The sequence below is a fragment of the Lithobates pipiens genome, unplaced genomic scaffold (assembly GCF_037356315.1).
Source record: "Lithobates pipiens isolate NorthernLeopardFrog02 unplaced genomic scaffold, aLitPip1_a1.2 Scaffold_13, whole genome shotgun sequence".
NCBI classification, from domain to species: Eukaryota; Metazoa; Chordata; class Amphibia; order Anura; family Ranidae; genus Lithobates; species Lithobates pipiens.
Genome location: NW_027507718.1, coordinates 291679447 through 291701099, shown reverse-complemented (window position 1 = coordinate 291701099; position 21653 = coordinate 291679447). Strand labels below are relative to the sequence as shown.

At 38.7% G+C, this 21653-nt stretch overlaps 1 protein-coding gene across 2 annotated transcripts in view; it reads left to right on the top strand.

The window, feature by feature from the left end:
- LOC143976105 (uncharacterized) overlaps positions 1-21653 on the top strand; it is a 76879-nt gene that overhangs the window by 33027 nt on the left and 22199 nt on the right. Inside the window, exons 2-6 of one of the 2 annotated variants that reach the window (XM_077478567.1) lie at positions 5499-5683; positions 7942-7982; positions 10086-10172; positions 13456-13542; positions 17591-17759. In XM_077478567.1, coding sequence (XP_077334693.1) covers positions 5499-5683; positions 7942-7982; positions 10086-10172; positions 13456-13542; positions 17591-17759 — 569 coding nt within the window. The remainder of the gene's footprint in view (positions 1-5498; positions 5684-7941; positions 7983-10085; positions 10173-13455; positions 13543-17590; positions 17760-21653) is intronic. The other variant, XM_077478568.1, reaches the window with a different exon arrangement.

The following is a 21653-nucleotide window of genomic DNA, read 5'->3' as shown; positions in this document are numbered from 1 at the left end:
TTACAAGCTGAATAGATCACATTTGGCAGTAGTTTCTGTAAGCACCAGCAATGTAAAATGTTGCTTTAAAAGATTGCTTCTTTGAAACTTTCCCTTGCATTTTTCTACAAACACTTTACCCCCAGAAAAGCTTGTGTGCTTATTGATAAGTGCCAAAGGTCAAATAATCCAATATTCTATGTTTCTGATAATACGGCTTTCTGGAGCAGTGAAAATGTTATCCACCAAACTTTCTGCTCCCAATTACTCTACATCAAAGTTTATCTTTAAGATGAGCAGCTGCGTCTTAAGATAAGTTCTCAAAGCAAATGCTGCTGACAGTGAATGAAAAGATAAAGCTAGTATTTGCATCAGGTGAAGTGTTCTATTGTTTATTTTGCATTTGCAGAGATGCAGGTCTAGATAGCTGATATATCTTTCATTACATAGGCACAATGAATAGGAAATGGGATCATCAACTCTTTTTAATTATAATATTTGTCTGTTAATATAAACACTGCAAGCCATTCCCATTATATCCTAGCTTAACTGATCCAAATATGTACAACTACCTTCAGAACAATCATTTAATAATCTTACGACATGTTAGATAATTGCTGAACAGTTTGATGAATTTATTTGCAATTGTTTTTCCTTTACACAGCAGCTCAAAATATATTCTTTTGTTTTATGGATCCCTTCTTTTGAATATTTCGTGCAACCCCTAAGCCTCAAACAGCAGACTGTAGACTCAATATCAAGTTCTCTTATTAGGCTATGTAGATATTGCAGTTCCGTTCAAAAGAAAGCCTCTGCTGAAGTCCCATGGGAAATTGATATTGCTCAGGTTGTTGGTCTTCTTGTTGGTTTCCTGAATCGATCAGTGCTTCCTCTTGCTGACACCTATGTAACTACTGTGTCCTGCTGTGACATGGTGGAAGGAACCACTGTGCACTGGACGTGTTGGTTTCCCAGAAGACTTTAGCTGATGATTTGCACTTGAATGTAGCAGTGTTCTAGCAGGACAGGCAGTTGCAAAGATATTACCTTTCTTCTTTTACAGGTAGCCCTTTTTATGATTTTTTTTTTACTGACGTCATCACTAAGAAAGATAAGCTAAATTCTATTTAAATGATAGAGAATATCTTATAGCTCAGTTGTCTGTATCTAAAAACACAAGCCTATCCACACTAAAGAACTCTTTCTTTCTGACTGTTATTGTATTCACTTAAGTTACCATGTAACTCCTCAGATAAAAACATTCCCAATTATTATTTTAAATGTAAGCCCATCCACTGTGAGGAACACTTTTGGTTTCCACCATGACGAATGATAATGTTAGTAACAAGGCAAGGTGTTCTATAAGTGCCTAAAAGCTTCAACAGCTTTAACATACTTTACATGCGTTATCTTCTCTTATCAGAGATAAGAGATTTGTATACCAGACAGAGAGCTCTGTATTTCTCTAGCACTCCCTGCTTAAAGCTGAAATTGTCAAACAGCTAAATTTACAGTTGAAACAGAGATATGGAAGGCTTTTTACATGAAAAGGATTTGTATTCTCATTCTTCTAATTATGAGACTTAGGCAGGCTGGTTGTACCCAAGTTGATTGTCCTGCCCATTAACTTAGCTGAACCAGCTGAGATTTGAACCATATATGGCTGGCCTTACACAGCCCTACCAAACAAAAATAGTCAGGTTGAAACCTGAAATTTCTCTACTGCAGTTAAATTATCAACTGTAATTGCACTTTGCACTGCCCCAGGGCCAAGCAAAGGAGGAGCAAGAAAGCACCTAACCACTTGACCTCCATAAGCTTTTACCCCCTTCGTGACTGTGATGAACCCTTGTCCTCAACAGGATTATGTCCGCTGTAAATGCTTCCTTTGTCCAGAACCAGCACTATCCAAGACCCTTTAGCCCACAGTCACAGTCACCAGTCGTAACTCAGTGTAGGGTGAACAACATCAAACTCCTTTATTCCAGCACATGTTACCACAGATATACAACTCAGAGACCCCCCCCCCCCAACCCTTGGATTGAGGGCAGGGTAAACTGTCCAATCACAATAGACACACAGGTCAGGTGTATTGAAATTTCTCATCAGTCTCATCAGCAGGGAGCGCTGTTGGAGGAATTCCTCCCACCTAACAGCACATCTCACAGCTAATCTACATACACATCCCATAATATCCAAGGCAGACACACACAATAGGACATTTGAATACAAGCCCAACCTAAACGATCACAGCAAAGAGTCAAAAACAGCATTAGACAACACACAATATATATATATACATATATACAACATTCCAGTGTGGCTGTACAATGTGTCTAAATATGTATTCTTCTTCATATTTTCATATTTTTGGTAAAAAAATCCCAATTAGCGTATATTGATTAATCTACATACACATCCCATAATATCCAAGGCAGACAGACACAATAGAACATTGGAATACAACTGCAACCCAAACGATCAGAGCAAAGATATAGATATGATAGCACACATCATAGTGGGGTTCTCAGTCACCCTGTGCCCCTAATGGACGCAGGGCCACGGAAGCTGGACACAGAGTTTCTAGAGCTCTCCAAAGTAAACACAAACCCCCGACCCAAAGTTACTCCTGTCACAATGACCAGGTAATTTTTTGCTATTCAGCACTATGCTACTTTAACTGAAAATTGTGTTATTATGCAACACTGTACACAAATTAAATGTAAAAAATTAAATGTATCTAATTTTGTTCACACAATTGAGATTTTTTTGGGTGGTATTTGATCACCCCTGGGTTTTTTTTATTTTTATATTTATAAATGGAAAAAGACCAAAAAGTTGGAAAAAAACAAAAACAATATTTTCTAATTTCTGTTATAAAACATATCTAATCAAATCAAATTTCCTCATAAATTTAGACCGACATTTATTCTGATACATGTTTTTGGTAAAAATAAAAAAAAAATCCAAGAAGTGTATATTAATTGGCTGAAAGTTATAGCATCTATAAACTTAAATCTATAATCAATGCTGATCTATAATCAATCCTGATGCACTGATGGCCTAATTTCTCACGGCCCTTAAAATGCCAAGACAGCATGATACAAGTTCTCCCCAAATTACCCCTTTTTGGAAAGTAGACAATCTGAAGCATTTAGTAAAAGGGCATGGCAAGTTTTTTTGAAGTTGCAATTTTTTGTCCCTTTCTTAGAAAATTAAGAAATTAAATAATTGTTGTTAATTTTTTTTTTTTACATGCTAATTATCCCCCCCAAAAATGTAAAAAACACATTTCTTCCTCAGTTTAGGCCAATATGTATTCTTCTTCATATTTTTGGTAAAAAATCCCAATTAGCATAAATTGATTGGTTTGCGAAAATGTTATAACATCTACAAATAGGGGATAGATGTATGGCATTTTTATAAAAATTGTTTACTAGTACTGGCGGTGATCTGTTTTAGTGGGACTGCAACACTGCAGAAGACAGATCGGATATTTTTGACACTTTTTTGGGACAATTGATATTAATACAGTGATCAGTGCTATAAAAATGCACTGATTACTGTATAAATGTCACTGGCAGGAAGGGGGCAGGAAGGGGGTTAACACCAGGGACAATCAAAGGTTTAAATGTAGAGTGAGATCACTGTTCCTAATCCCTAGGAGCAGACAGACAATCTCACTCTACTCCCCTGACAGAATGAGGATCTGTTTGTTTACACTGATGGATCCCTGTTCTGCCTCTCTGTGGAGCGATTGCGGGTAGCTGTAGGACATCGAGTCCGCCGGACCCGCTGATTGGCTCCCCTGTTAGCAAATAGGCACTGTAACAGCAAAGTTTTCAACTGTCATGAATGGGTTACATTCATAACAGCTGTAAATACTAGTGATCTGTAATTGGCTACAGCTAATCTCATGACATGCTGTGAGTGGCCCAAGTACCATGTGATAGCTGTAAGCCAATCACAACATCGCTCTATAGGAAACTCTGCTCTTATGGATGAAAATTCATTCATAACAGCTTTGCTGACATTGTAATCATGTGATTGCATAGCTAGGATCTGCAGTCCACCCATCACAGTATTGGCGTTCAGCATACCCATAACTGGCAAGTACAGAAAAGTACCTATTGATTCTGGCAGAAATACACCCAGCTCTTACTTTTCTGCTGTGGACTGCTTTTGCTGCAAATTGCCAGGAATGCTGTCAGTCCTGCTAACTTGTCTATTGATTAGCTACATAATACTTCCTTCTATCCTCATCTCCACAATCTCCACAACATGGGGAGAAGTGCTCTGTAGTCCAAAGGGAAGAACTGGGTGGGCTGATAAGACTCCTTGAGATAAAACTGCACAGTGTTCGCAGCATAGGGTAGCTCTGGATTTCTGAAATGATCAACTTTTTTTTCACTTAGTAAACAGAGGTAAAAACCTTTTCAGTGGTAACAGAGCAAACGGATCAAATTAGAGGAAGTTTATTGTTAGGATTTACTTACACTATAAAGTCAAATGAATGGGATCCTTAGAAGTAACCAACAAAGAAATGACAATAAACAGGGCTTATTTTCTCAGAGAATAGGTGCAGGAACTCTCCCTTTCTGAGCCACCCTTTTTCTCCACCCCTACCCAACATTCCTTGGTTAACTGACCCCCCAGCAATATAAGACCCACCCCCAGCAACAGTAGGTCCGCCACCAGCAATAATAGACCTCCTCGGCAAAAATAGACCCCCATGAAAAATAGATCCCCTCCAGCTAGAATACATCCCCCAGCAGCGAGCATCAATACACTCTGCAGCACACCCCAGCAGCACTTGCCATTACTTACAGTCAGTGTGTTCCCCACGCGTTCCCGCTGAAAGCCCTGACAATAAGTATACAAAATGCATATAATGTGCCATTTCAAATTTTATGAAATTGGAAATGTATCATAATGTTCTACTCACTGTATCCACACACTGTTAATGATGTTGGTATGACAGTCCTAGTGTTTGCACCTATAAAAAATGCTGTAGTCCAAATTAAATCCCACCCATTTATGAACTTTTTATGAAAATTTTAGTTGCCTGGCTATTATGCTGACCCTCTGGGTCTAATGAGTCCATGACCAGAAAGATGTAAATATCAGGTAAGTGAGAAAAAGGTTCTTATCTACTTGTTTGTTCGGAAGTGGCAAACTACATTTGCATCCATCTTTCTTTAATTGAGCAATCATAATAGGGTCTGCTTGTGGGCAACTGTCCTCCCCACGGAATATTAATTATTTTTAATCATGATGTTTTAATAATTTTTAATCAAAATTAATTATTGCATTTGTCATAATGGGGTCGGCAGGGGCTAAGATTATTTAATGATGTCTTTCCACAGCCATACATTCAATAACAGACTATTGCAAACTTTTTGTGACTTCAAAGTTGAAAACTAACAACATTTTGTGACACAAACTAAATTTCAAACAGCTGTGGGTCAAAGTAAATGTATAAGCAGTGTAACTTCTTTTTTTCTTTTTTTGTATTTCAGGAAAACACATATGAGAAGTAAAGTGGCATGGATGCAACCACAGTGGGCATGCCAAACAATTTTTATAATGGTCCTGGTCTTGTCCCAAGTTGCCTTATGTGTTTTTGTTCTCACACAAAACATGGACAGGAAAGCCTCTGACATGGAGAAAACCACACTGCCGACCAACAGATTTGGTACGAACAGTAAGCAAACTTTTCCTACTTCTTTTCATACTACTTTTGTTATATGCAATCATAATCTATAAACTTCACTTTACAATTGCAGAGCACTTGACCAGATTAGTGGCATATTTTTCCAAATCAATAGAGATAGTATCAGACTGGATGCTTCAGGAACAATTAAAAAAGAACCTATCTTGAAAATAATTAAAAAGCTTAGTTGAACAAATAATTCACCAATTAGTACCTTGCAAACGTTTTAAGCTCCAGAAATTAGGGAGGCATATTATTTTATTTGCACCTACATTGTTGAAATTATTATTGTGTAGTATTTTAAATGGTATCCAATATGATTATTCAAATCTGGGTATAATGTTTAAATCAGATTTGAACCAATTATTATATTGCAGCTAACCAATTCTTGGATATGATGTCTGAGTTTTATTTTTTTTCTTTAGGCTTTCTTTCTTTTATTTTCATCTTGTGATTCTGCCAGTAAATCTGTTTTTTTTTTTTATAAAAAGTTTTCTTCCAGATGTATCAGTTTATGCAGATGAGACAAACCATTTAAGACTGACAGGGGAGCTTACAATGATTTTATTCATGTAAAACCTTTATCCGTAATGGAAAAAAAAAACATTTGCTCTAACTGATTATAGAGTATTAGCTGGAGTTTGGCTTCAATGAGTTTGTGTATTTAAATCTGTTAGTACATCTAACACTCCCCTCTCCCTAGCATTACAATGCTACTGTCCAAAGGTACCCCTGTGCTCTTCCATCCAGAGTGGGGGGGCACTCTAATGGCTGGATCACCAGATACAAAAAGAAAAGAAAAAGAAAAAACACATCTAAGGATTAGTAGGCTGCAATATATTACATTTTAGGTTTTGGGATTATTATGTCTTTAACTTGACAGTATTGTTAGCAACTAATCACGTTAAAAGTAGAATAACAATGTAACAATAATTATGAAATACAAAATAAATGTATTGAAATGTATCAGCGACTCTGATAACAGTTGAAGTCAGGGATCTATATACCTGCCTATTTGTGTGTGTCTCCCCGTATAATTAATTGTTCATGTTCCCAGCATAATAATTTAGACCTGGCAAGTGGATCAGTTTCCTGGGGCCCAACCTTGGAGGGAGGCCCAGGCTAGGAAGGCAACTACTGTTAAGACCCCTTCCACACTGGGGCGTTTTTCAGGCGCTATAGCGTTAAAAATAGTGTCTGCAAAATGCCCTAAAACAGCTGCTCCATGCACTCCAGTGTGAAAGCCAGAGTGACGCTTTACCATCATTTTAGCGGCACTGTAACCCCCGCTAATGGCTGAAAAAAGGGATAAAACCACCCCCAAAGTGCAGCTGCAGCAGCACTTTTCTGGCGGTATGGCGGCGCTGCCCATTGATTTCAATGGGCAGGGGGGCTTTAGGATCTTTGTATACACCGATCCTACAATGCTGAAAAGTTGCTGCTTGCAGGAGTTTTTTTTACCGTCCTGCAAGCGCACTGCTCCAGTGTGAAAGCACTCGAGCTTTCACACTGGAGAGACAAGAGAGGCTCTTTACAGGCGCTATGCAGGTGCTATTTTTAGCGATATAGCACATGTAAAGCGTAAAGCGGGATGCGGGCCCAGCAGTTTTCCTCATTAGTGCCCTGCAGCTGCATACCTGACAGTTAATTATAAAACCACTCCCATTAGACCCACTTAGGCCAGAGGCACAGACAAACACACATGGATTTCTTCAGAATAATAAAAGGTAGGAATCTGTAACAAAGGTTGTTATAATCCTTGCAATGTACATAGATCAACCAGAAGGGAATGTTTTTTTTTTCTCAACAAAAGTGGAGTTATTCTTTAATCACGTTCTTAAAATCATATTCATATTTAGGGACACACCAAAGTTAGTGCTTTATCCTAAAAAAAAAGAAAAAACTAAAAACAGATGATGCAGTGTGCTTCAGAGCAAGGGCCTTAGCACAGTATTGCTAACCTTAGATATTGCTAAAGTTTTCAAATGGCGGTTATATTTTCATACCATTACTAGATTTGAAAATTTTAGTTTTGCATTGCACTCAAACAAAATAAAAATTTAGATTTTTTTCTCTAGCAGTATTATTCCATTATGTTTTGGTATCCATCAAATGAATAAAGAAAAAAAAAGCAAATGTATATTTTCTTATTTTATATCAAATATTTCAAATCAATATCTGTCCTTTCTGTAACAATGTTTTACTACATCTTGTTGCATAATATAATTTAAAACTTCTATATCATATAGATAATAAAAGCAGCCTGAAACTTGAGAATGGAACCCAGTTGGTAAGAACATATTGTTTTCTCATTGTTATAACTGTGGTGCCATGTTACAAATAAAATAGCGTTTTCATTTTTTTTTTAATCTTTTGTTTCATATCAGTACTACTGATCTCCCACGGATTTTTTGCATACATTTCCTATCTACAAGCTGAAAGGTGCTTTAAAGATGTCAAGAAAGCCGTTGGCTATTACTGTTTTGTAAAAGCTTGCTGTACAAACTGCTCTTATACAAGCTGAATCATGAGATCAGTTTACTAAAGGATAACAGGTTGAAACTGATTCACTAAAGGGGTTGAAAATTTTCACAGCATAACTTGTGCAACTATTTTCTTCAATTAACCAATCATGTGAAAAACAAATTCCTTTTTGACTTTTAAAAATGATTTTCACATGATTTAACCACTTCCCTACCACTCCATTGTCATATGAAGCCCGCAGGAACCCTTCGTCCCTCCGGGCTGGTGTCATATGACGTCCTGGGATTCCCTGCATTGTGGAGAGCTGCGATGTCTGCCAGGCACCCATGATTGCCCTTTAACCAAGCAGGACCGTGGATCTGTGCATGTAAACACACAGATCCACATCCTGTCGGGTGAGGAGACCGATCTGTGTGTTCCCATTACAGAGGAACACCGATCGGTCTCCTCTCCTTGTGAGTCCCCCCCCCCCTACAGTTAGAATCATTCCTAGGACACACAGTTAACCCTTTGAGCCCTTCCCTGCCAGTGACATTTACACAGTAATCAATGCATTTTATAGCACGGTTCGTTGTATAAATCATTTTCCTCAATTTTAACATTTGTTTTTTTACATCCACTACCAATGCAAAATTTGATGCAAAACGGAAGGTTTGTCCATCTACATCAATTTTTCATCCAATTTGTTTTCTTTAACGGAAGAGAAATATACTGGATGATCATTCATTTACACTCTTTTTTCAATAGAGATGCATTGATGTCCGTTTTTTATCAGTCAATGGATGGATGAAAAACGGACAAGTACACGTATGTGTGGAAGTGACCTAAGTGTATTATTCCCTACAGGGCTGTGTTCAATTTATTTTATTTCTATATTTAGAGAATTTCTTCATTTGCAGGGACCTAGGGGCCTATTTAGTATATCAGCAGTGAGGTCACTCATTTTTTAATTGTTCTTAGCCTATTCATAACCAAAGGAAATTTACATTAACTGCAAACCAAGAGCATAAAAACTATTAATGGGGCTCCATAGCAGAATTCTGATGCCCCATCCAGCAAACTCCCTGAAGACAATGATGTCATTTGTTTTAACATAACATTTAAATAAGTAGTCATTATCATCAGGACAATACTAAGGAGTAGAGATGAGCTTGGACATCCTTCAAACTCATCTCTATCTGAACATTAAACTTGTTTTGTTTTTTTTTGTTCAATCCAATCGGGTGATGGCTGGGTTATTCCCCACCCTGCACATAGGATGAGTTGTTGGTGGTGACATCAGTGCCCTTTTTTGAACACATGCCCATATTTAGTCAAAAAGAATCCCTTATTTTAATGGTCAGGTAGAGATGGCACCCAAGCTTTTCTACTAGGGACCAGTCCTATTGATATAAGTTACCAGAGAAAATCAGCAGTGGAGGGAATTAACTTTAAACGTATTCAGTAGTTTACAAGTGTTTTTAGCATTAACTGATCTTTTATGGAATATAAGATCTTAGGGCTATGGTGTAAATTCTATGTCCTTCCACCACCCCAGCCAGCATGTACTGAACACTATGGTAGTATATTATTTTAATTTTATATTATTGTTAATACTCCTTTGTATTATTACTTTATAACCTTAATAAAAAATGTTTTAATTGTGGCTTATTCGTTTTTAGCTAAAAAATAAATCTTTTAACTTGAGGAAGACTCTGTTAGGCCACTTGGACTGTTATGGCTGTAGGTACATCACTGCTTCAAGGCATAGTTGAAGAAAATAAAAATATCTTAATGGACATGTAGAAAGGAAGGAAAAAGCAATTAAAAGACACAAAGTTTGGAAAATGTTTTACTTACCTATTGTAGATTTTGTTTTACAAAGCTTCCTATATTCTCTAATTTTCTTTTTTTCTTATTTTTTGCATAGAGTGTAAAACCAAAGATTGAACATTTACAGCCTGAATTTCATAACATGGATCCAGATGTTGTGAAAAGGGTTCATTCACTGGAGACTGTAAGTGACTTAAAAAAACACATACTAGTCCAGTACAAGTTATTATCACTAAAAATACATTCATATGTTCCTTAGCCCTTGTACACACGGTCGGATAATCTGTCGGAATGCGTCTTATCGGACCGTGTCATCAGATAATCCGACTGTGTGTGGTATGCATCGGATTAATTCCGTCCGAATCTCCGTCGGACCCAATTTTCCAACATGTTGGAAATATTTCCCGACCAACTGGGCCGGTCGGACATATTCCGATCATGTGTAGAGAATTTTGATCGGACCAAGTGCCACGCATGCTCAGATCAAATTCCTACATCAAAGCTATTGGCTACTAGCCTGAATGTAGTCCCATCTTAACGAAATTACGTCATCACGTTCTGAAAGATCGGATTTTTCGCCAACTTGGCCCGACCGTGTGTATGCAACAGTTTCGGACACAATCCGTCGGACTAAATCCGACGGGCAAAATCCGACGGATTTGGTTGCCAAAATCTCCAACCGTGTGTACGTGGGCTGAGGCATTCCTTTAGGAGTACTAAAGTCACGTTCATTATATTAATTATTAATAAAAGCATTAATCACTGACACAAAACATTATATTAGTATTGCTGGAATTTTTTTTCTTACTTTGCAAATGTGTTCTTATACTTAGTCCATCCCTGTAGTTGAAGCTTTCATTTTTGGCTCCTCAGCTCCCTAGCAGGAGAGTGATTCATTAATTTCCTGCTGTTAGCAAAAGTAAAAGATGAAAATTCGGGGCACCCTTATGTAAGAGCCCTTTCACACTGAGGCAGTTTTCAGGCATTTAAGCGCTAGAAATAGCACCTGTATAGCATCTGAAAACTTCCTCCCATGCTGCCGGATTGTAAAAGTCTGAGTGCTTTCACACTGGGGCGGTGCGCTTGCGGGACGTTAGAAAAAGTAAAGCGCCACTTTTCGGTCACTAGCGGGAGGGGTTTTTAACCCCAAAGAAGAGGTTAAAAGCACAGGCATTTTTAACCCCTTCTTTTGGGGTTAAAAGCACCCTGCTAGGGCCCTAAAAGCGCTGCTTACACAGCGGTAAAACCCCGCTAAAACCAGCAGTGCAATGCACGGGCAGCCCCAGTGTGAAAGTGGTCTAAGTTCAAGGGAGAGAACTGGGTACTGGAGGGTGTAAATTTTCGCGTTGCAGTTTGACTATCTGTTAATTGATTCCATTCTCATTCTTGTCTCTGAAACAGTAAGGGCTCGTTTACACTTGCTTCGGCTTCAACACAACTTAATGCCTAGTTTATACTTGCTTCAAAACAAGGCTTTGGACAGGCTTTGTTAAAGCTCTCTGAATGCTAGTCAAAGCTCCTTTCACTAGATAAAATGATTAGCTTACAGTTCTGTTTACACCTTTGCTTTGCTTTGCTTTAAAAATTATACCCCATGTAGCTTTAGTGGTGCTTCAAAGCATCTTCAAAGCCTCCATAGAAGTCTATGGCAAATCTCACTTGAAGCTCCACTGAAGCCTCATCAAAGCCCCACGAAACCTCACCAAAGCCCCACCAAGGGCTCATTGAAATCTCATCAAATCTCCACCAAAGCCTCATCGAATCCCCACCAAAGTCTCATTGAAGCACCAAGCAAAAGCAAGGTGTACACAGGACTGTAAACTAACCATTTTATTTAGTAATAGGAACTTTAACTGGCATTCAGAGCGCTTTAACAAAGCATGTCTGAAGCCATGTTTTGACGCAAGTGTACAATAGCACTTACTGATAGGCACAGCACAGCTAGTCCACACCATCTAGTGACCCGCAGGGAGGAACGTGCTTGTCTAAAGTGTTTAATGATTTTTCAATAAGTCTCATCACTTGTCATCATCGCTGCTCTCAGTGCATCTAAATGGAGGTCTACAAAGAGAGCTTATAGGAGAGAAGAATTATTTGTAAACACAGGCATAAATACAATGAATGCAGATGAGGATAGCTGGACTGATTCTAAGGCATTGATTGCTGATTCTAAGGCATTGACTAAATGTACTAAAAATGTTAAAGAACTGAGAATTAAACTTGAAGCATATACCATATGTAATTTTTTTTTTTTTTTTTAGTTAATCTTTTATATTGAGAAAGATTTTATGAGCCTATTTATAAAAAAATGAACAAAAACACCTTGTCATTGGCAACCAATCAGGTTTATTTATTTATTTATTTTTTCCTCTATTTTTTTTTAAAGTAAGGAATGTTAGTGGTAAATGTTGGTGAGCCCCCACTAGTGAAAAACCTACTCTTTTCCATGATATAAACAGGCCCTATTGTTCAAATATTACCAAAAAATTAAAGGCTTAACATAAACATTCAGTAAAAGAATACTGTCTTGTAAGCTTCACTTTGGGTAACTGCACACGTTTATCAGAGAATGCTATACATCGCTTAGTACAGAAGCCTGTTTTTTCTGTTATGGAACAGAAAGAAGCAATAGATGTCAATTTAGACAACACCTTGTTAAGAGAAGAGGACGTTACTTAAGGGGACATGTGTAACTGTGTATGCAGTCAGATTAGGATGGGGATTGCCATCACCATGGATTTTCAAAGTCCATAATATGAAAGCGTTGGACATAAAAGGTTTAAGGTTTGCAGGCTCACTACAGAAATAAAGATTAACCTATAATGCCTTTTCCCTGGTCAGCTGAACCACAATAGACAATAATTTGATTGAATGGAAAACCCAGCTCCGTATATGTAAAAGGGTGGGCTCACAATAGCCATATTGTCAGTGTGTGATCAAAGGTGATAAGCAGAGCTCACAATTCCATATAGGGAATGATGTTGTTTTATTTTATATTATTTTGATATTGGCACATGTCTCTTATGGCAATGCCTGGCTCCCTGTGCCTTTTTTTGACAATAGTTTACTTATTAGTTCTATAAATGGCCATAATTGAATAACAAAGTTCACCACCTCCATAGACTTCAAACGGGTTCACTGCAAAGTTCATAAACTTTGAGAAACTTTGAGAAAAACTTTGAGAAGCTTTGAGAAAAATTTACCATACTGTTCTTGAGTCAAACCAAGTCAGATTGCTTCATCTCTAGTCACTATATATTTATCACTGCAGGCTTTTGTGTTACATATAATTTGCATATTCCTAAGCTACATTTTATCAGGCTTAAAAACCTGTGACTGTGAAATATGAACAAACAGCTATAATCAGTTATCATAATTTCATGGTACTCTCTGTGTGTTTGATAATGATGGAACTTCATTATACTATAAAAGGTATTCTAATCATATGTTAATATGTGTTATTTTAGAATATTAAATCACTAAAAAAGGCTGTTTCCAGTCAAGGAGAGGAAATAAAAACTCTTCTATCTAATCAACAAGCTCAAGGACAAAAGGTAACAGGCACACAATTTAGTATGATATTGTATTTTCTCCTCTATGTGTCAATTTTCTTAATTCTATTTATAATTACTTTTGATTGCTATTTAGATAGCTGACACCATTCAATAGAGCCAGTTTTGAAACAAGCATGTAGACTGATCACTTATTGCAAAAATGTTTGTTACCTGGCAATAGTACTGTGCTTCAGTACTTTCCTATGCCTAGTACACACATAAGAATATCAGAGAAATTATGATTTTTTTTTTTTGCATGCTAGTCTTACTTCGAAAACCAATAGGTTGCTAAAGTTACAAAATCTCTCGCATGACGGAATACAACTTGGGAAGTGATGTAATGTATTGTATTGTATTGTAATGTATTCTTTCGTTTTCGGGCATGCATGGTCTTGGTCACATGATTTTTTTTCATACAAATGTACCGCCGGGCTCCTGAAGAGCCCACGCTATGTTTTTCAAAGTTAAAGCTTTACCCAAACTACAGTTTGGTTTGGGTCTATTTTGTCTGAATTTGACTTCTGTGTCAGTCTGACTGGACTGTGAGATGTTCAGCCTGGCAATAGGGGACACTGTCTCTGGTGGCAGGCGTGGAACTATGGTCTGGTCAGGTGCTTAAAGTCAATTGGTGATTTTATTATCAAAGAAGTGATCAAACTTTGTTTTCAGTTTAAAATATGAGCTCTGGTATACATAAAGAGAAACAGATTAGGTTGGGAAAATACATTCATCATATTTTTTCTTTCTACAAAACAAATATATTGTACAGTATTCCCTATCTTATTAGACTGAATGACCATTTGATATATGGAAATACCTCTTGTAGAGTGCTTTTGGCCAATCATGGCTCAGGGGGCTAAGTCCATGCCCCATACTATGGCTGCTTACATAGCAGCCGTATATATTGTAATGAATGAGAGCAGAAAAATTAAATTTCTAAAGGAATAAAATGGCTTTTAAAACTGCTTGCGACTCTAATGTATTGCCGGATCCCGACAATATACATAAAAATCATTGAAAAAAATGGCGTGGGTTCCCCCCAGTCCATTACCAGGACCTTCAGGTCTGGTATGAATATTAAGAGGAACCCCTTGCCAAAATACAAAAATGACGTGGGAGTCCACTCCAAAATTCATACCAGACCATTTTCTGAGCACCAACCTGGCGGGACATAGGAAAATGGGAGCAAGATACCAGGCGCTCCCTATGTGAATTGGTATCAGGTACCTTTTTTTCCCCTACTCATTCACTCATTATAGCTAAGGTCGGGGGCACCTGGTGATGTAAATGGGTGACCACTTCCCCTCTGATGTCACATGATGTCAGAAGAGGTGGGGACACCCAGTTATGTCACTGGATGGCCTCGCCCTCAGCTATATAACAGATGTCATTGCGAAAAGGCTGCAATTGCGGGGACGCCTCCCTTAGAGGCTGAGTTTTTCTGTGGTTTTTTTTTCAGTCGTCTGCGCTGTGAATGAAGATGGATTTACATTGCAGGATACTTTTTTAAAAAAAATAAAGGACTTTCAAAACTGTCTCCTGTAATTTTTACTTGTTTGACCCTTTTTTTGGAGAATGTGTAGAGGTACAATATACCCGATACCTATTCACATTGATAAAGGGGGCTTTCAGATTATGATAAGCCCCCTGCCCACAGACCCCACAACCACCGGGCAAGGGTTGTGGTTAAGAAGCCTTTGTTTTGGGGGGCCCTCTTCCCATGTTGAGAGCATGGGGCCTGGTATGGTTCAGGAGGGGGAGCACTCTCTTGCCCCCAATTTTCCTGTGGCCTGCCAGGTTGTGTGCGCAGATAAGGATCTGGTATGGATTTTGGGGGGATTCCTATGCCATTTTTTTATTTTGGCGCGGGGTTCCCCTTAAAATCCATACTAGACTTGAAGGGCCTGATATGGATTTTGGGGGGACCCCATGTAATTTTTTTTTATTTTGCCATGGGGTTCCCCTTAATATCCATATAAGACCTGAATGGCCTTTTGACGATTTTTTTATGTATATTGCTGGGATCCGACAATACATTACAGCCACGAGCAGTTTTCAATTACATTTTTCCTTTAAAAATGTCATGTTATAAACACGGAAAATATGCGCAACTTTACAGGCAGACTAAGGAGACCTCGGAGGCATGATATTTAAAGGAATATTTCATTTCTATTATTTCACTTTAAGCATTATTAAATTCATTGCTTCTGAAAAAACTTCATTTTTTAAAACTTTTTCTTTGGGCAGGACCCAGGTTCCCATACACTTTTTATGGCAATAACTTGCATATAAGCCTTTAAAATTAACACTTTTGATTTTTTACATACGTATCCCATAGACTTTAACGGTGTTCACACAAATTGTATGCCTGTTCCCATGTTCTGCTGTCGGGGGGGTGTTCAGCTCATCCCTACTAGCCATAAATGAATTGAAATTTGGCAGGTTCAGCAGGCACCAGACGAATTTTGAACCATGTATGGGCAGGCTGATTGTATCCAAGTTAATCCATTGATCAACTTGGGTACAACCAGCCTGTCTGATTTTTCTACACACGATTAATGCCATCGGATATAGCTGCTAGCAGTAACCATTGTATTCTGCCAGGTCAAACCGCTTCTCCTACAATCTTATTGTGTGACTGTTTGTGTGTGTGTATGTGGGGGGGGGGGGTAGTGTAGCTGATGTGGTAGGAACAATAGTGTGTTGTAGTAGAGACAACTGAGTGATGTGGTAAAGACATAGTAGGGTACTACTAATGTGGTATATGGACATCAGAGTGTTGCTAATGTGATAAGGTAATTTAAAAGGTTTGCTGATGAAGATTTCTAGCGTCTTGCATAACTCTCACCCTAAATTCCTAAAAATATGGGAACCTTGTATATTTTACACTTTCCATACATGACATCCAGCCAGCATCGGCACCTCATAACCTCCTCGTTGACTAATACCTGTGCCTGTGGGATTTTTTTCTTATCTTTTTCGTTTATTTTTTATTTTCATCTCCTTTCTCGCATGTTCTTATATCTGGGTGTTTTGACTCAATCGGTTGTTTAGGCCAATGGTCTGTGCCATGAGGCTGAATTGTTTAACCTTTGAAATATTATTCCTTACACTGCTATGCATGCACAGACCTTTTTTGACAATTGTTATTTGAAGGTGTAAGTAATTTCCATCTATATATGACTGCACAAGGCCCCTTGCATGGGTAACTCTTGAATTGTATTTCCTTTCAATTTTCTATAAAAATTTGTAACAGAAAGTGTTGCTGATGTTGTTGGGCCATTTGAGTGTTGCTAACGTTGTTGGAGCATTAGAATGTTGCTTACATGAGGGGCAGGGAATTCCAGAGGATGGGATAGGCTCTGAAGAAGTCCTGAAGGCGAGCATGAGAGGAGGTAACAAGGGAGCTAGAGAGCAGAAAGTCTTGGGAGGAGCGGAGGGGGCAATTTGGGCAATATCTGCAGATGAGGCTGGTGATGTAGCTGGTGGAAATGTTGTGGATGGCCTTGTATGTTGTGGTTAGCATTTTGAATTTTATACGGTGGGGTAGGGGAAGCCAGTGAAGGGATTGACAGAGAGGGGCAGCAGTCACAGATTGATTAGTGAGGTGTATTAGATTACAACCAACTTTATTAAAATTGGACAAAACACACGGCAGCCCTGACTTAGCCTACCTAATAAAGTTAATATTATATATATATATCTTAGATAATCAGTAATGCTGATGTGGAAAGAACATTGGAGTGTTGCTAATGTAGTAGGGACATTAGAGATATGCTTCTGTGGTGGAGATATTAGCATGTACTTTATTAAGATTCAGGGAATAAAAGCATGTATAATAGGATTAATGCTGGTTTTATATTTTTTAATTGAATGTAAATTCATAAAGATACCACATGGTAGCATTGCATTGCTATAATTGTAATTAGAAATATTTATTAATGTCAAATTGTTTTCATATAGTTATATTATTATTATTATTATCATCATCATCATCGTCATCATTTATTAAAAAAAAAAAAAAAAACAATATATTTTATTTCTAAAGGGTTTGGAACTAGTTTTCTCACAAATTGCGCAGCTGAGAGATGATATCTACTTTATTGAAAGTAATTTAAACCAAACAAAGGAAGAACGTTTTGGTGAAGCAACTATTAAACCAACAAGAGGAGTCATAGGTCAGGCATTGACAGAGCGCCTTTTGACTGCATCACAGAGTAAGTTTTTTTCTCATAATTTGGTATAGCATAATAAAGTGAAACAAGAAAACAAATACTGTATGTTGTTATTTATTATTATCATTGCATTGCTATCTTCTATGTTAATGAATAATCACTATATTATTAACCTGTCAATGGAAATACCCACCAACCTCCTTACCTCCCCACCACCAGATGAGTTGACCATTATCTACATATTGCAAAAACAATTATTTTAGGTTTCCTGTATAAACATTTTTGGTAATTAAAACTGTTTGTCTGCCTGATTATTGCACATACACTTTATGATCCATGCAACTAGTAACTTTCAGATTGCAGTTGTTAATAGAGTTTACCTAAAATTGGTTGGTTTCAAAGATTATCACCAATACCCACATTGCTTGCTCCTGGAATTGCATGTACTACAGTATATCAGTCTGCTGTGCTGGGGAAAATTAGGTCTAAGCTGGTGGTAATTAGTTGATAACTATCAATGTGATCTGTGCATCAAGTATGACAAGTAAAAGTAGACTTGCCGGTGGAGTCACCACACTCGTGTTTGTGTAGCTGTGAAAAGCAGAGAATAGGGTTACCAAAAGAGTAAACGTGCCATGTTAGAAGCTAGCACAATACCCAAGCAACGTAAAGAGGAATTATTTCAAGAGCTGTTTTTTTAAGATATACTGTAATTTGTTAACAGCTTTTCTGCCATTATGAATAGCACAATAATTTAGGGCTCAAAACGACATGCATGCATACATAGATATTTAGATAACATGGAAGCAAACACAAGTTATATATACATACCTCCCAACTTTCTGAGATGGGAATGAGGGACACCTGTAAGCAAAAGTATGTAGTCAACGGACACCTTTAAAGGAGAATTCTTAAAAAAAAAAAAAAAAAGATTAAACCTACAAGTGCTTGTTTACTACTTCTATTCCTTTATATTGGCTTTTGGAATGTATAAATGCAGCAAGTTAGAAATTGGATGAAAAGTTTAGCACTGGAAAACACTTTCTGAAAGATAGAATAGTGCATTTTATATACAGCTATATAGATCAGACCAAAATGAGGGACAAATGAGGAGGAAAGAGGGACAGAGGGACTTTGTTCCAAATCAGGGACAGTCCCTCCAAATCAGAGACAGTTGGGAGCTGTGTATATACACACTCACAAACATGGAGACATTTAGACACCACACAAGCATACAGACTCATATACATGGAGACACGCAATAGGAAAGGAAATTACCCAGCACCTCATTATCACCCATCATACCATAACCAACTAATAATAAATTAAACACATGATAGAATTTAGGCTGCAGCCCCTTTATTTGGATTAAAGTGGTAGTAAACTCTGTACTTCCACTTGAACCTACAGGCAAGCCTATAATAAGGCTTACCTGTAGGTACTGTGAATATCTCCTAAACACAGTTTAGGAGATATTTAGAGTGCATGCATTCAATGACATAACCGGTGCATGCACTCTGAAGGTCCATCTTACAGTGCCAGACCTTCAGAGCCTGTGCCAGAAACGCCAGCTCCCAAACGCATGCGTGTGAGTGACGATATCACACCCTCGGCCACTCATGTAGCTAGAGGCCACAAACCGAGAAGGAAGTCTGGGGGAAGATGTCAGCCACCTCAGATGTGATATTGCAGCGCTAGAGGGCTTTGTTCCAAGGTAAGTCTATTATAATGTGCTAGTATACGATTTATACTAGCACATTATGGCATTGCTTGCAGGGATTATTTTTTTCATAATCACCTGCGGTTTACTACTGCTTTTGAGGGCTGGAAGCTTGTAGAAACAGAAGGATCTAGAATCATGTGGAAGGTAGGAAATCCTGTGTAAGGGGGCTGTTAAGGGGAGGGGCTTGGCCAGTGCGAGGTCGTTTTTACTGTGAAAAGATAAGAACTACAGTGAGGTTGGGGATCATAAGTTTATAAGGGACAAGGAGAGAGGGTGAGCAGGCACAAAAGTGACCCTGAATGGGGGGGGGATATAAGGCCTAGTTTACACTTGCAGCCAAAAACAGGCCCATGGTTTTACCTCACTAACCCCCTGGGACAATGCCCCCTTAACCCTCTCGCTTCCAGAACTGTTTTTAAATGTTTTGCACACATTTGAAAAATAATTTTGAAAACATTGTATATTTTCTGTAAAAGCAGACACCCTGGAAAATAAAATTGTGATGATTCAAATGTTTATGTCTCACAATATTTGTGTGACAGTTTATCAAGTGCAAATTTTCACCAAAAATAACGCTAAATTTATTTTAGGTCACACAAACGCAATATATTACCCAATATTTTGTTAAGATAAAGATAAAGGATGAAGTTACACCACGTAATTAGATATAAAACATGACAAGCTTTATATGTTTGCATGCCTGTAACATGATGACAAACTTTGGTACCCTATATTTTCCATTGGGGGGCTTTAAAAGCTTCTACAGGTCATTATTTTAAGGTTAACAGTAATTAATGGCCCTAGAATTATTGATCTATCGAGCATACATGGCAATATGTAACGTGTATTGAAAGCAATGTTATCATAGGTAGGCCCCTATGTAACATACAGTATTTTTAAAACAAGTTCACTTTAATGAGACATCAGAGGTCTATTAGACTGTATGGGCCTCTGGACCAGTGTGAACTGGCTCCAAATAATGGACTCTGTAGTCATCGGCTGAACTCTGCCTTATCTCAGTTACAGAGTGACCATTGTCACCTGTAAATGTAATACATGGCGATTGAGTATAGTTTGAGCCATTCTCTATGTAGAGGTCAGAAAAGGGATGAGTTCTTGTAAGATCAAAGTGGTGGGAAAATTTACTGATTTACTAAGAAGTTGAAAATCTTAACTCAAATGATTGTGTGAATATTCACCTTAATTATCCAATCATGTGAAAAGCAAATTCATGTTGACTTTCAATACTCGATAATGTGCAGATGCATTTCACATTGGATAATTGAGGTGAATATTTACACTTTTTTCAAGGAAGATTCTCAACTTTTTATAGTGAATAGACTTCATAGTGTCAGCGTGGAATTCTTTCACACTTAGGCCGCGTACACACGCGGGGACTGTTCGCTGAAACTTTGTTCGTCAAACAGTTGCCGCAACAGTCCGCTCAAAATTTGCATGAGCGGACTTGCCCACACACGAGCGGACTGTTTCAGCGAACTGTTTGCCAAACAGTTCGCTCAACTTTTGAAATGAACGGACTCGCCCACGTAAGGCGGAGGCAAGTCCGCCCATTTTGAGCGCGTGTACAGGTAGGCGGGGCCCGCGAAGGAGACGTCGCGGGCACCGCCGCCTGGAATGGACTTAAAGGGACACCCAACGCCGAAAAAAATCGGCGTGGGGGTTCCCCCAAAGTCCACAACAGACCCTTGTCCGAGCACGCTACCCGGCCGGCCAGGAAAGGGGGGGCGAGCGAGCGCGCCCCCCCCCTGAGCCGTACCAGGCCCTCAACATGGGGGGTGCCTTGGGGAAGGGGGGCCGCGCAGCCCCCCCACCCCAAAGCACCTTGTCCCCATGTTGATGAGGACAAGGGCCTCTTCCCGACAACCCTGGCCGTTGGTTGTCGGGGTCTGCGGGCGGGGGGCTTATCGGAATCCGGGAGCCCCCTTTAAGAAGGGGGCCCCCGGATACCGTCCCCCCACCCTATGTGAATGAGTATGGGGTACAATGTACCCCTACCCATTCACCTGTAAAATAAAAGTACCCCAAAAAAAAACACAACACACGAGAAAAAATATTTTATTGCACAGCTCCGGGGGTCTTCCGTCTTCGGGGGTCTTCTCGCCGGACTCCTCCGCTATCTTCGTGTAGCTCTTTTGCTAGCGGAGGAGTCCGGCTTTCTTCCTCCCCGCCGCCGGCCTCTTCTTCTGACTTCG